General features: G+C 40.1%; 1 protein-coding gene across 1 annotated transcript in view; it reads left to right on the forward strand.

The window, feature by feature from the left end:
* The window catches only part of BLOC1S5 (biogenesis of lysosomal organelles complex 1 subunit 5), a 42451-nt gene that overhangs the window by 15585 nt on the left and 10917 nt on the right, over positions 1-15949 (forward strand). The window contains exons 3-4 of the mRNA XM_082639068.1: positions 5638-5767; positions 13171-13229. Of these exons, the coding sequence (XP_082495194.1) occupies positions 5638-5767; positions 13171-13229 (189 nt within the window). The remainder of the gene's footprint in view (positions 1-5637; positions 5768-13170; positions 13230-15949) is intronic.

Consider the following 15949-nt stretch of genomic DNA (forward strand, 5'->3'; position numbering starts at 1 on the left):
TGTCTGTTGTAACTTCTCCTTTTTCATTTCTAATTTTATTGATTTGAGTCCTCTCCCTCTTTTTCTTGATGAGTCTGGCTAATGGCTTATCAATTTTGTTTATCTTCTCAAAGAACCAGGTTTTAGTTTTATTGACCTTTGCTATTGTTTTCTTTGTTTCGATTTCATTTATTTCTGCTCTGATCTTTATGATTTCTTCCCTTCTGCTACGTTTGGGTTTTGTTTGTTCTTCTTTCTCTAGTTCCTTTAGGTGTAAGGTTAGGTTGTTTATTTGAGTTTTCCTTGTTTCTTGAGGTAGGCTTGTATAGCTGTGAACTTCCCTCTTAGAACTGCTTTTGCTGCATCCCATAGGTTTTGGATCATTGTGTTTTCATTGTCATTTGTCTCTAGGTATTTTTTTATTTCCTCTTTGATTCCTTCAGTGATCTCTTCGTTTTTTAGTAATGTATTGCTTAGCCTCCATGTGTTTGTGTTTTTTACGTTTTTTTCCCTGTAATTGATTTCTAATCTCATAACATTGTGGTTAGAAAAGATGCTTGATATATCAATTCTCCTAAATTTACTGAGGCTTGATTTGTGACCCAAGATGTGATCTATCCTGGGGAATGTTCCGTGCATACTTGAGAAGAACATGTGATGTGTTGTTTTTGGATGGAATGTCCTATAAATATCAATTAAATCTATCTGGTCTAGTGTGTCATTTAAAGCTTGGTTTCCTTATTAATTTTCTGTCTGGATGATCTGTCCATTGGTGTAAGTGAGGTGTTAAAGTCCCCCTATTATTGTGTTACTGTTGATTTCTTCTTTTATAACTGTTAGCATTTACCTTATGTATTGAGGTGCTCCTGTGTTGGGTCCGTATATATTTATAATTGTTCTATCTTCTTCTTGGATTGATCGCTTGATCATTATGTAGTGTCCTTCCTTGTCTCTTGTAACATTCTTTATTTTAAAGTCTATTTTATCTGATATGAGTATTGCTACTACAGCTTTTTTTTGATTTCCATTTGCATGGAATATCTTTTCCATCCCCTCACTTTCAGTCTGTATGTGTCCCTAGGTCTGAAGTGGGTCTATTGTAGACTGTATATATGTGGGTCTTGTTTTTCTATCCACTCAGCAAGCCTGTGTCTTTTGGTTGGAGCATTTAATCCATTCATATTTAAGGTAATTATCGATATGTATGTTCCTATTACTATTTTCTTATTTGTTTTGGGTTTGTTTTTGTAGGTCCTTTTCTTCTCTTGTGTCTCCCACTTAGAGAAGTTCCTTTAGCATTTGTTGTAGAGCTGGTTTCGTGGTGCTGAATTCTCTTAGCTTTTGTTTGTCTGCAGAGCTTTAGATTTCTCTGTCGAATCTGAATGAGATCCTTGCTGGGTAGAGTAATCTTGGTCGTAGGTTCTTCCCTTTCAGCACTTTAAATATATTGTGCCACCCCCTCTGGCTTGCTGAGAAATCATCTGTTAACCATATGGGAGTTCCCTTGTATGTTATTTGTTGTTTTTCCCTTGTTGCTTTTAATAATTTTTCTTTTATTTTTGTCTATTTGATTACTGTGTGTCTTGGCGTGTTTCTCCTTGGGTTTATATTGCTTGGGACTCTGCATTTCCTGGATTTGGGTGGCTATTTCCTTTCTCATGTTAGGGAAGGTTTCAACTGTTATCTCTTCATATATTTTCTCGGGTCCTTTCGCTCTCTCCTCTCCTTCTGGGACCCATATAATGCGAATGTTGGTGCATTTAATATTGTCCCAGAGGTCTCTTAGGCTGTCTTCATTTCTTTTCATTCTCTTTATTTTGTTCCGCAGCAGTGAATTCCAGCGTTCTGTCTTCCAGGTCACTTGTCTGTTCTTCTGCCTCAGTTATTCTGCTATTGATTCTGTCTAGTGTGTTTTTCATTTCAGTTATTGTATTGTTCATCTCTGTTTGTTTGTTCTTTAATTCTTCTAGGTCTTTGTTAAACATTTCTTGCATCTTCTCAATCTTTGCCTCCATTCTTTTTTGGAGGTCCTGGATCATCTTTACTATCATTATTCTGAATTATTTTTCTGGAAGGTTGCCTATCTCCACTTCATTTAGTTGTTTTTCTGGGGTTTGTCTTGTTCCTTCATGTGGTACAAAGTCCTCTGCCTTTTCATTTTGTCTATCTTTCTGTGAATGTGGTTTTTGTTCCACGAGATGCAGAATTGTAGTTCTTCTTGCTTCTGCTGTCTGCCCTCTGGTGGATGAGGCTATCTAAGAGGTTTGTGCAAGCTTCCTCATGGAGGGACTGGTGGTGGGTAGAGCTGGGTGTTGCTCTGGTGGGCAGAGCTCAGTAAAACTTTAATCCGCTTGTCTGCTGATGGGTGGGGCTGGGTTCCCTCCCTGTTGGTTGTTTGGCCTGAGGCGACCCAGCACTGGAGCCTACCCGGGGTCTTTGGTGGTGCTAATGGCGGAGGGCTCACGCCAAGGGGAGTACTTCTTTCCGAGAACTGTTGCTGCCAGTGTCCTTGTCCCCATGGTGAGCCACAACCACCCCCTGCCTCTGCAGGAGACCTTTCAACACTAGCAGGTAGGTTTGGTTCAGTCTCCTGTGGGGTCACTACTCCTGGATCCTGATGCGTACACTACTTTGTGTGTGTCCTCCAAGAGTGGAGTCTCTGTTTCCCCCAGTCCTGTCGAACTACTGCAGTCAAATCCCACTAGCCTTCAAAGTCTGATTCTCTGGGAATTTCTGCTCCTGTTGCCGGACTCCCAGATTGGGAAGCCTGACGTGGGGCTCAGAACCTTCACGCCGGTGGGTGGACTTCTGTGGTATAAGTGTTCTCCAGATTGTTAGTCACCCACCGAGTGGTCATGGGACTTGACTTTATTGTGATTGCGCCCCTCCTACCATCTCATTGCAGCTTCTCCTTTGTCTTTGGATGTGGGGTATCTTTTTTTGGTGAGTTCCGGTGTCTTCCTGTTGGTTGTTCAGCTGTTAGTTGTGATTCCAGTGCTCTTGCAAGAGGGAGCAAGCACACGTCCTTCTGCTCTGCCATCGTGAACCAGTCTCTACCTCTGAAATACGCTTGCAAACAAAGAACAAAACAAACCGTGAATCTGATCAAGCCTCTAGTTCTAACTACTAATGTACAGGAAAGAGAAGGGACAAAAGGATATCTTAAATCACACCATTAGAATTCATTCAGTTAAAAAACAGTTTGTGGGAAACTGTGCAGAACACGACTCGCTTTTTTCAGATTTCAAGGTGGAAAAAAATGGAAGGGAAATCTATAGATTAAAAAGGATTTAGGAAACATATTAACCAGTTGCAGTGTATGAATCTTATTTAGATTTTGGTCTAAACGAACTGGGGTATAGAAGGAAACATTGGGATTTTTGAGCTAATGTGAGTACTTCATTGATATTTAGTATTGAAGAATTATTGTTGAGAAAGGGAGAGTGAGTGGGCGGGTGGGGGCTGGGGGAGGGGAAGGGCGCTGTGGTTTCATTCTTTTTTTTTTCTTTTTTTAAAGAGGAATCCTTGTTTTTTAAAGGTAGATGTTGAAATATTGCTTTAAAAGAATCTAGGATTGTGGGTAGGGGGCTGTACGGAGTGTTACGGGGGAACAAAGTCAGCCACGAGTTGAAGCTTGGTGATGAGTACATGAGGATTCATTCTTTCATTCTCTCGCAACTTTTGTGTAAGTTTAACATTTTTTATTATGGAAAAATTTGAGTGAAAATCTGACCACAGCTGCTCCGTAAGAATGGTTCAAAACAAAACCCCCAGTAACTAACATTATTTCCTTACAATCAAGTTTACCACCCTTTTTAAAGTAAACTTTTCATCTTGTATTATTTTAAGATTTACAGTAAAGTTACTAAGGTAGTACAGAGGTCTCCTATACCTCTCACCCCGCCTTGTTTTGTTTTGTTTGTTTATTTAGGTTGCTTTGGGTCTTTGTTGCTGCGAGCGGGCTTTCTCTAGCTGCGGTGAGCAGGGGCTACTCTTCATTGTGGTGTGAGGGCTTCTCATTGCGGTGGCTTCTCTTGTTGCGGAGCACGGGCTCTAGGTGCACGGGCTTCAGTAGTTGTGGCGCGCAGGCTCAGTAGTTGTGGCGCACGGGCTTAGTTGCTCCACGGCATGTGGGATCTTCCCGGACCAGGGCTCGAACGTGTCCCCTGCATTGGCAGGTGGATTCTTAACCACTGTGCCACCAGGGAAGCCCCCTCCCGTTGTTAATGTTTTACATTACTTACCACGCTACATTGGGAAAAACTAAGAAACTGACATTGATACATTACTGCTAATGAAACACCAGACTTTATTTGGATTTCACCAGTTTTTCCATTGCAGTCCTCTTCCCGTTCGGGGATGTAATCCAGGGCACCACACTGCATTTAATTGTCATGTCTGTCTAGTCCTCTTTGGTCTGTGACAGTTTCTCAGTCTTTCCTTGTTTTTCTTGATCTTGACAATCTTGAGTCCTGGGCAGTATCCTGTAGAATGTCCCCCAATCTGGGTTTGTCTGCTGTTTTTCCTAAGACTAGACTGGGTTTATGGGCTTTGGGAAAGAGTACCAGAGAGGTGAAAGTGCCCTTCTTGTCACATTACATCGGGGGGTGCGTGCTGTCACCATGACATCACTGATGAGGTCACCTTCATTGACTCCACTGTAAAGGTAGTATTTTTCTCATTCCCTGCCCTATTCTTTGGAAGCAAGTCACTAAGTCTAGCCCACCCAAGTGGAAGGGTGGTTTAAGCTCAGCTTTCAGAAGCCGGGATGGGCTGGGGGTCCCCAAGACCACCCCAGGTTCATTGATGACTCACAGGACTCAGCATGTGGTTGTACTGGTGGCTGAACTCTATTATGGCAAAAGGATGCAGAGCAAAATCAGCAAAGGGAACAGGTGCATGGGGAGACGTCTGTTGGAAGCCAGGCAGAAACTTCCAAGAATGCCCCCAGCAGTGAGTTATGACAACACGCATGAGATAGGGTCTCCCAGGGAAACTCGTCTGAACCTGGGGGTCCATGGTTCTTATTGGGCACTGGACAAGTAGGCACCCTCTGCCTAGCGCGTATCAAACTTCCAGACTCCCAGAAGGAACTAGGTGGCTTATACCTCCATGGGAGCTGTTTCCTGGTCAAGTTCCCAGCCCCCAGCCAAAGGCCAACCTTGCAGGCAGGCCTTTGTAAGGAGGAGGCCTCAGGCACTCAGTGTTAACTCTTTTCTGTACAGGGAAATACCCACATACTATTACTTTTACGACACATTTTTAGTTGAGAAAACTGGAATCAGATGAAAAATACAGAGCGTAATAATAGAAGCTTTATGATGGTAAGAAAACAAAATAAAATTTAAAACCAGATCATTTCTTTCTTTGCCACAGTTGAAATACATGGAGTCTAGGTCTCTTCTTGTTCTTTTAGTATTTCTCATGCCCATTTTTAAACATAGGTATAAAAATATTACATTGCAACTTTTGAAGCATTTCGTAATTTAAAAAAATGCCTCCAGGTTGTGACCTCATTTATTGTCTAATAATTAGAAGAAGGCTGTGTAAATTTCAGTAGTAGGTAATAACATAACCAAAACCTGGGTGGAAATCCCAGAAAGTAATTACTAAGATTTAAGACACAATATGTAATAGCTGTTTACTTTCTTTTAATAGGAAAAACGTGGTCTTCGAGAAATGCGAGTTCTTGAAAATTTGAAGAATATGATCCATGAAACAAATGAACATACTCTTCCCACGTGTAGGGAAACAATGCAAGACAACTTAAACCAAGTTCTCCAGAGACGTAAGCCAGAGATTTTTGTATATTGTTTTATTTCAGATGCATGCTCTGCCAAAATGGATGTCCTTGAGTATTTGCTGAGAGATGGAGAGAGAATTCTTAAGCAGGAGCCAGGAGAGGGAAGTCACAGATAAAGTGCTTATCTAGCAGTTAGTGTGTGTTGCCCTTGATGCTAAGAGCATTAATCTCCAAAGCAAGATGGGTGCACAAGATAATCCTTCTAGGATGTAAGACAATCAAAACATTTTTTACCTTAAAAAAAAAACTTATTCATAAGAAAAAGTTTGATGACCAGTAATTAGGATATGAAATGAAGCTTCTTTTTCAAACAGGATACTGGAGTTTTTAACTAAAAGAAAAAAAAAGAAAAAAAAACCTGTCAAAAACGTTTATGTTTTATCACTTTTTTCATTAAGCAGAATATTTTAACATGGAGAGATGTTTGCTTAAAAGGATATTTATTAAACATATAAACTATAAAATAAAAGGAGTTTTGTTAGTAACTGAGTTTAAAATTAGAGGTGTATCAGAAACTCAGGGCTTCTCGGATCCATATTGACACTGTTCAGTTTGTCCAAGGACACACGATGCTGGTAGATAACAGTGGAGGGCAACATGAAACAGTATCTTTCTGGGGAGAAAAGAGCAAAACTGGAGGGTAATGTAATGGCCTGTGAGGGAAGGTAGCAGGGGGGCTTGGTTAATGACTGAGTTACGTAAGAGTATGTGTGCAAGTCCAGGTTAGCCTGGGTCCTCTGATGCTCAGAGGAGCTTGGAGAGGACAGACCTCCCACAATCACATTTGGTTTCTTTGAGTAGAAGAGCAAAGAGTCTAAAATTGACTTCAGGCTTTGCATGGCAACTGCAAACACACCCTTGTTCGTTCATGCCATCACTTCCTTAACCTTGACAAGCTTTCTAGTCATTACAGTAAAAGTAAAACTCAAATTATTATTGATAAGAATGCTTATGTTTACTTTTGAGATGTACTTATAACTTTCCTTGTACACACTTTGAGTATATAAAAAAATATTGGATAAAACTTAGTAAGAAAAAGAAAACTGAATGGTTGTTTTGACTTGTTTCATTCTTGGGCCAAAGCTATTTCTGACGTGAGGTCTCATGCTAAAAGTATAGTCTTCACAGTGAAATAGAAAAGTTTTACAGGTAACAGGGAATCCAGACTGTAAATGTATTCTCCTAAAAGAAAGAATTAAAGCACACAGAATGTGAAGTAATAATGAAAGTTTTAACCTCTGAGGACTGCCTGTTGTTAGCATTAGAGACATGCAGTGGCTTTGGAGTTAATTTTGTTGCTAGAAGCAGGAATGGCTTCCTCAGCAGGCTCCAGCCTAAGTATTTCCTTGTAGCTATTATTCATGAGCCTAACGGGGATAATGGAGATAATTATCTGCTTTTAGAGCCAATGTAGCGTTAAAAATTGGCCTGGGCCCAGCTGTTGTTCCTGCAGGATTTCATGTTTAAAAACTTTACATTTTGAGCCATGGCGCTGGCTTGCTTATAAGTGAATTTATCTAGGCAGTATACTCTGATCTAACTAATACTTTACAAGGTTAGTGACAGTTGAGTTTTGTTTTGTGCCTGTTAGTAGATCTGTTTCATCTATCTCTTCTCTGCATGTTTTGAGGGCTGAGCTGGGAGTGTGGTCGGCTGAGAATCTTAGAACTCGGTGGTGTGGATCTTAAGCTATTGGTCAATCGTTGTGCACAAAACTGAGCAACTGTGGAGCATTAAGTGGGGGACGTCTCGGATTGTTTGGATGGAGACGGTTACAGAATCCTAGCTGAGTGTCTTAGCATTAGATGAGCAGAGGCTTCAGAACCAAAACTCACCTGTGGTTCCTTAAAAAACACAAAAAGTAAGTGAGAGCTCTAGGAGGGTACATGAGAGTAACCCGTGAAGGACGTTTTTCTCATCCTAGTGTATGTTCTGCTTACTATTTATTTCATAGACTCGTAAACTTCACCATGTTTGTTGTCTCAAGATCTTGCTTAGCATTGAGGACCCAGCCTTTGATTTTAGAGGCTAAGAAGGACAGAATGCCTTTAGGTTATTCCTCATTCAAATTAACTAAGTTTTAAGAGCAGTGACTTTATTTTTTATTATTTAAACAAAAGGATATATGCCTAAGTAATAAGAAAGTAGAAATAAAGAAGAAAATAAAAAAGAAAAAGAAGCAAGAAATCACTTTAATTGCCTAAAGATAACCATGGCTTTTTAACTTTGGTGAATATAATTCCCGACATCTTTGTATATATCCAAATAGAAGGATGGATGGAGGGGCGGTAGCTGAATGAATAGATGGGAAGTTATGAGGGGGAGAGAGAACTTTTGACAAGAATGGGGTCAGACAATTTTTAAGTAAAGGTAACAATTTTAAATTTTATTTGAATTTACGAGAACAAAATCTGAAGTAAAATTTAAGGAAATACCTTAAAATAAGTATTTATTATAGAAGATAGTAGTTACTAAAAGATCATTCAAAGAAACATAATGATAAGGTACAGAAGTTAGAGCCGTGTTATTGTTTCTGCATTAATCAGTCAGTGTGAGGTGGGGGGGCCAGGACTTCTGACCTTCCCTCTGGCCTCTACTCCCCAGCCTCTCCTTTGTGAAGTTTAACTTTGTTTACAAATGAGGGTTTATAGTATTTGCTTTGGGCTCTGCAGTAAGAATGTTGCCAATTGTTTATTTGGTCTTAGACTATTCAGTTTCTTTCCATATTTTGATTTATTTTTAGATTTGTAATGATGTGGTTATAGTTTGTCTCCTTAGCTCTGCAGTCTCCTTTTTCATGTTTGATCTCTTTTAATAAATTCATATTATTTTGTGTTACAAAGTACCTGTGGAGAATTTTATTAGATTTTCGTTCAGAATGGATGCTTTGTCTGTCTTATCTGTCTTTCCCATATTGTACTCCTGTCTCCCTAACCCCCTCATCTGTTTCTCTACAAATTAAAGCCTATTAAAGTTCTAAGAATTTTGTCAATCCATTTTCTTTTTTAATTTTTGATATTTTATTTATTTGGCTGCATTGGGTCTTAGTTGCGGCACGCAGGCTCAGTAGTTGTGGTGCACGTGCTCTCTAGTTGTGACGCACGGGCTCCAGAGCGCGCGGGCTCAGTAGTTGCGGTGAGCAGGCTTAGTTGCCCTGTGGCATGTGGGATCTTAGTTCCCTGACCAGGGATTGAACCCACATCCCCTGCATTGAAAGGCGGATTCTCTCTTTTTTTTTTTTTTTTGCGGTATGCGGGCCTCTCACTGTTGGGGCCTCTCCTGTTGCGAAGCACAGGCTCTGGACGCGCAGGCTCAGTGGCTATGGCTCACGGGCCCAGCCACTCCGCGGCGTGTGGGATCTTCCTGGACCGGGGCACGAACCTGCGTCCCCTACATCGGCAGGCGGACTCTCAACCACTGCGCCACCAGGGAAGCCCTGGAAGGCGGATTCTTTACCACTGGACCACCAGGGAAGTCCCAGTCCATTTTCTTTTTCTCATTTTTGGGGGGTTGGAGTGGTTATGGTGAGGTGAGGAGTCTCAGTTCTTTATAGACTCTGTGTTCCTATTCTTTTTTTTTTTTTTGTGGTACGCGGGCTTCTCACTGTTGTGGCCTCTCCCGCTGCAGAGCACAGGCTCCGGACGCACAGGCTCAGCGGCCATGGCTCATGGGCCCAGCCACTCCGCGGCATGTGGGATCTTCCCGAACCGGGGCACGAACCCGTGTCCCCTGCATCTGCAGGCGGACTCTCAACCACTGCGCCACCAGGGAAGCCCTGTGTTCCTATTCTTGGCCACCACTTTTTTCTTTTTTAAAATAAATTTATTTATTTATTTATTTTTGGCAGTGTTGGGTCGTCGTTGCTGCGTGCGGGCTTTCTCTAGGTGCGGTGAGCGGGGGCTACTCTTCATTGTGGTGCACGGGCTTCTCATTGCGGTGGCTTCTTGTTGAGCACGGGCTCTAGGTATGTGGGGCTTCAGTAGTTGTGGCTCGCAGGCTCAGTAGTTGTGGCTCGTGGGCTCTAGAGCACAGGCTCAGTAGTTGTGGCGCACGAGCTTAGTTGCTCCACGGCATGTGGGATCTTCCCAGATCAGGGCTGGAACTCATGTCCCCTGCGTTGGCAGGCGGATTCTTAACCACTGCACCACCAGGGAAGTCCTTGACCACCACTTTTCAAAGTTTAAATATAATTATATAATTCCTCGTTCAGTAAATGATGGATTTTTTTTACCTTTTTAAAAAACTGTTAATTTGTTTTATAAGGTACTTAGGGGGCTAAGTGTGTCTGATGTGTCTGATTTTGCTTCACTCTGCCTCTGTAGCTAGAAAACTTTAAGAACTCATTATGACTTAAAATACTAATTTTTAATAGCACTTGACTAGTTAGATTTTTTTACCTGTGTTTTCCTCATTGACCATCTTAACTGTGTAAAGTAAATATTTATCACCCTCTTCACAAAACATTTATAGTTGAGGAAACTGAAAGTGTTTTAACATCCATGGTTCTCCCTAATAGTTGGAGGAACCGCCACGCAGACTTAGTCCTGCTGCTGCCAGAGCTCAAGCTCTTTCAACTCTAGAATGACGCTTCTGCGGGAAAGGTCATAAGGAAAGTCCACCTTTTCTCCTGGATTTTCTCCTACAGCACAGGCTCCTCCTTCTCAGTCTGCTTTGTTAGTTTCCACTTCTCTCCTTGACTTTTGACATTGGGGTGCCCTACGGCTTGGTTCTGGGACATCTTTTCCGTCTGTACACACTATTTGTTCATTGAAATGAATGAATGAGAGTTCAACCAACATCTGCTCCTAATACCAAACCAGAGCTACCTTCTTAGGTGTGTATTTGCGGTTTACACATACACACTGTGACAGAATGAATTTGTTTCTCTTTTATGTGAGGACACAGGGACGCTGTTAGCTGTCGCATGTTACAATTACTGTGTGTGGTGCTAATCTCCTCAAGTAATCGTTTGGTTCAGAGAAAATAATTTGATGAATTCCTAACTCCTTAAAGTCAGTATAGCCTCCTGGGACACTGAGACTGCCGGGGAAGTGGCTTCCTACTGAGTCAGGAATGACCAGTATGTGGTGTAGAAGTGATAGGAAGGGTTAGATAAATGGCCCTTTTCCTCTTGGAGTCTCTACTTGTGAAGAAAGGGGAAGAAACGGTAGTTAGGTGATTTTCTTAGATTTTAGAAGAGCAGATTTCATTAAATTCAGAAAGCAAACCTTTTTTATCATGTGGATAAAGAATGAAAAATTTCAGGGACTGAAATTTCTAAAAATGGATATTCTAAGTACAAAGATAATCCTGATAAGGAACTAAAGTGTGCCTTTGTCTGATGTGTTCTAATTAAAATTTTAAAGTATATAACAAATGACAAAATATAAATGTCATAGTCCTGTAACTCTTCTTTTAGATTAAGCCCAGAATGATCTGAAAATGATGAAGCACCCAAAGACCACAAAATGGATTTTTTAAGAGTTATGTTCAGAGCCAAGAAAAAAAAAAAAATACAGGAAATGATAGAACCACCACTCGGGAGAGATGATGTAATATTAATATACCACAGAAAGAAGGCAGAGCTAATCAACTCTTATTTTGTTGTGTTTTCAACTTTTCTATTAGAACAAACAATGATTGGGAACCTTAATTTTTAGTACTAAAGTATTATCTTTCATGTGACTAAAATGAATGGTTACTGATAAAAACATTACTTTTTAAAAGCTGGTTCCTCCCCTTTGCCTCTCTCAGGGAGGGGCCTAACATTTTTCTGAAAGAGAAGTCACAGCCCCTGCCCTGTATGGAACTTTGAACTGGGGGCTGGGTTGAGTTGGGTAGAAAGGCGTAATTGTGAAACAACTGGGTAAAAGTGTTTAAGCAAATGCAAAATAAAGTGGTAGGATATACACATACCTGGTTAAAGAATTTCAAATCAGAGAAGATCCTTATAGGGAAAGGATTCAACTGGAGGGCTTTATGAAGGTCCTAAACCTTGAACTGGGCTTTTGAAACATGTAAGCATTTTAACTAGAGGAAAGGAATAAGGAAAGCACTCTCAGTAGGGAGAGGACAGTGCATAGAATAATAGCAACAGTAACATTTCTTGACTGCTTACCATGTGTGAAGAACTGCTCTGAGTGGCTTTTATTATTAATCTTTCAGCTATTTTTAAGCCTACTATCTACTGCATTATCTCATCCTTTTCTCCTGTCCATTCTGAAGTCCTCTTATTAGCTGTTATGTTCATTTTACAAATGAGGAGCTACAGTTCTGAGAGATTAGGAGCAGCAACAGCACCTGGCATATAACAAATGCTCAATAAATACCTGACAAATGGCTTAATGAACGAGCAAGCAAACAAGCCCAAGGTCAGTCACACACATAATTAAAGTTCAACCCGAGGTTTGACTGAGGAAGGCTGACTCTTAGCCCGCACACCAACCAGTGAAGTAAGTGAAAACGTTTGTGTAGAGAAATAAAATGGATCCGGTAAAGGAAGAGGTTTGAACAACTGATGGATTAAAACCAGTTTCATTGTTGAAATTATAAGAGAGGTAGAGCCCTGAAGGTAAGAGCCAAGTCTTAGGGTCAGGGGTCTGATTTTAAGTCCTGCTTTCTGTGCCTGTTAGTCATATTACCTCCTTGAGTGACATTTCACTGCGTTATGCCTCAGTTTTTTACAGATGACAAAAATCTGTAAAATGGGATAGTGGTCCTCACCTAGTAGGAAAGTGAATTAAGAGGAGTAATACATGGAAAGTACTTAGCACAGTTCTTGGCACATAGTAATACTCAGCAAATAACTACAGTAATTATTAGTAGCAATTTTAAGTCATTAAAAAGGGAAATGACTCAAAAGGAAGCAGTCCAGAGAAACCTGAACCTGGCAGTGGCAGCCAGGATGAATTAGAAGAGGTGAGAAGAATAGTAGAAAGTCGTCGAAGCATTCTGGGTATCAAGTCCTGCCTGCAAGAGAGCAGGGGTACCAGTGAGGAAGGGGCAGGGGAAGTTAATGAATCAGAGAGACTCTGTAAAGTCTTCATCCATCAGAATGGAATGATACATTTATCAGGTGTTTTATACCTTTTTAGAGAATTTTGAGGTCACTGATGACAACTTGTCATTGGAATTAGTACTATATGCCCTTGGCTTGCAGCTCAAAGCTCACAAATGGTAGTAGTTCTCATTATGACACCCTGAATACTTTTTTTTCCCCTTTTAGCTACCCTACCATGACCAAAATAATACCAGCTTTTTTTGCATACTTTCTTGAGATCTAAAACAGTCCAAGTGTTGTTTTTTGGTTTTGTTTTTGTTTTAATCCAGGTAAATTTCTCCTTGAACAAGGGCTGCTGATTGAAAACCCACTCTCTGTTTTATTTCAGTGCAAGCAGCTACTGACTCGGTCTGTAGACTCCAACAGAGGGAACAGGAGCGAAAAAAGGTAAAAGTGGACCATTTGGATAATGGAGGCTGTAACTCCAGGGCTTTTATTATCATCATATTATTAGCAGTTGCTTTTGATTTTAAAAAATTCTCTGAATTTGTTTTCTCTTATGCAGTGATTTTAAAAGATTAAAAATGGCTAATTCATTGAAGATGTGTTGAGGAGCTATGGTCACATAATTGCACGATCTGTATTTTTATAATTCAAATTGCAGACCTCTTTCTCTCCTTTTCAACTTTTCCCTGAAAGTGGTATTTGTCTCTTAGAGGAGAAAGAATAGGACTTTTACATGGAACAAAAAATACCCACCAGATTGGAAATATAAATCTTCAGGCCTGAGGCCTTGAGTATATTATGTATATTTCTTCTAGAAAAGGAGGCATTCATGCCTGTGGATGGGTTCTTTAATGAATAGTCATAAGAGTGTGTGAATCACTTGCTGGGTAGTGCTTTGCTTATTTGAATTATATCTTAACTAAATTCAGATGTGGAAAAACAGCACAAGAATTTAAGTTCCTATAATAATTTGGTGTTTTAACTTACAGTTTTCATGAAGTATTTTTATAACTTTATTGTTCTAAACTAGTGGGGATACACTTGTTAAGAAACGTTGAGTCACTCTGAAAATAATGCCTTTTTGTGTGTTTATATCAACAAGTGTTACTGTCTCCATTTGTCCTGAATGTGTGGTTTATCCATAATAGTGGTACCGATCTGGCACTGTAAAAAAAAAAATACGGACCTTGCCCGAGTTTAAATTTCTCCACCCTTTGCTCAACTCTTAATGTTGATATAAATTTAAAAATTCAACAATTTGATGAATCAAGCCTTACTGAAAAGACAGTTAAGCCAGGTGGGAAGGCTGCCCGAGAGGAACAGGATCCCAGCAGGCCTGTTCCCAGCAGGTTGGGAAGCAGGGCTGTTGGGAGAACACTGATAACATGGCAGGGCAGAGCCGTGGGCAAGGAAGTTGGTGTCAGGGTGCAGTGCTTGCACAGTGTCCGGAGAGCACGGTGGGGACAACCATGGGGGCTTCAGTGCGCCATGCCCAGCTGGACAGCAGATATTTTTTTAGTCTCTACTTGGCTAGGTGCCACTGGGGGTGAAAGATTTTAATTTAAGTTTAAGGCAGTTCATACATGTAGGAGCTAAAAGTCTAGGAGTCCCAAACCACTAACGCTAATATAATGTAGGATAAAGTAAGGGCTGTGATAGTTACAAAGAACTTTGCACCATCTTGGCAAATGTGTGATTTACGAGGAAGATAGTGGCATCCGAGCCCAACCTTGATCAGTGAGTAGGAATTCGAGTGATAGAAGATGGGAAGAAAGATACTGTAGGATAATGGATATAGTGGAAGCAAAGGCAAAAGATGGGAGAAGTCGGTGGTCTCACAGAGCTGGTAGGTAGACTGTCTAGATGGATGTTTCCAAAGAAGAATGTAGAGAATCAAGCATTCAATGTTAAGCAGTTTGTTGTGGAAGCACCAGGAACATTCCTGTGTTTGAGAATCAGAAAGACTTTTTCTGATAGAACACTGGCTGTTACTGGCTGTAACTTATGCAGTTCTCTTGGCTTTCAAAATAAAAATGAAAAGGGGGTGTTTTTTACGTGAATACGCACTCACATGATATTGGTCTTTATTTCTAAGACATTCTCAGGGCAGTTATGATTCTGATAAAATGGCAATCCCTGTCATTCTTAAGCAGAACTAACCTAACATTAAATTATAATTGGGATAGATGGTTCCTCTTGTCACTTTGAACTTTTTTCACGTTTGGTGTATTAACTGTATGTAAGTAGGAAAATTACCAGATTGGGTAAAAAATACCTGGTGTCTTCTCTTTCTGGTACTTGCCTTTATTAGCTAACTGTATGCCCTTGGACAAGGCTTTGAGCTTCAAAGCAAATACTTGTTTTACTTACCAGATAGATTGATGTTCTACTTATATTGTGTTATATAATTTATGTGAAATAGCTTTACTTTCCAAATGTCCAAATGTTCCCCCCATCACCTCGATCGTTTAAGATGCAGGCAATCACTCTGGATAAGAGCCCTGCTGTGGTCTGTAGGGTTGGTGAAGCACTCGATTTTCTAAATTGAAAGATACTGTCCCTTGGTTTAAAAAAAAATGGCCTCAAGAAATAATAAGTCCCTTGGGGTATTTTGTTCTTAAATATATTTCTTACAGGTACTATCTCAGAGAATGTTACTGAACTTTATTTTTTATGGAATACACATTAAAATCAGTATTTTAGAATATATTGAAATATAGTCTTTATTTCTTTTATCAGTGCTTATCTAGTTAGCAGAACATTTGAAATATGGATCTTTAAGGTCTTTTTTTTTTTTAAGTGCCATATCTGATTTTGCCAAAACTTCGTTTGGCAGACGTTTCAGACTACATATATATAAGACAGAGAGGTAAAGTTTAATTTCTCATCTAGCAAATATGTACAAAGCAAAATTGACCTCTAGCTGCATTTTACAATCTAATGTTAATTGTTGCCTCGGTTATTCTATTGGCTACATTTTGTATGTTTGAATGGCTCTCAGAACGAAGAAAGATGGGAGTAGTAATGCAATAAAATAGACTATTGCCATTAATCATTCTTTTATGTCAAGACAATTTGTGGAATTCTGTGGGAAGTAAGTTATGATAAACGTCATTCATCCAAATCATATTTCCCACAATTGATATCTAAAAGTACATTCA

The sequence above is a fragment of the Mesoplodon mirus genome (genome assembly GCF_964341445.2).
Source record: "Mesoplodon mirus genome assembly, chromosome: 12".
Classification (NCBI taxonomy): Eukaryota; Metazoa; Chordata; class Mammalia; order Artiodactyla; family Ziphiidae; genus Mesoplodon; species Mesoplodon mirus.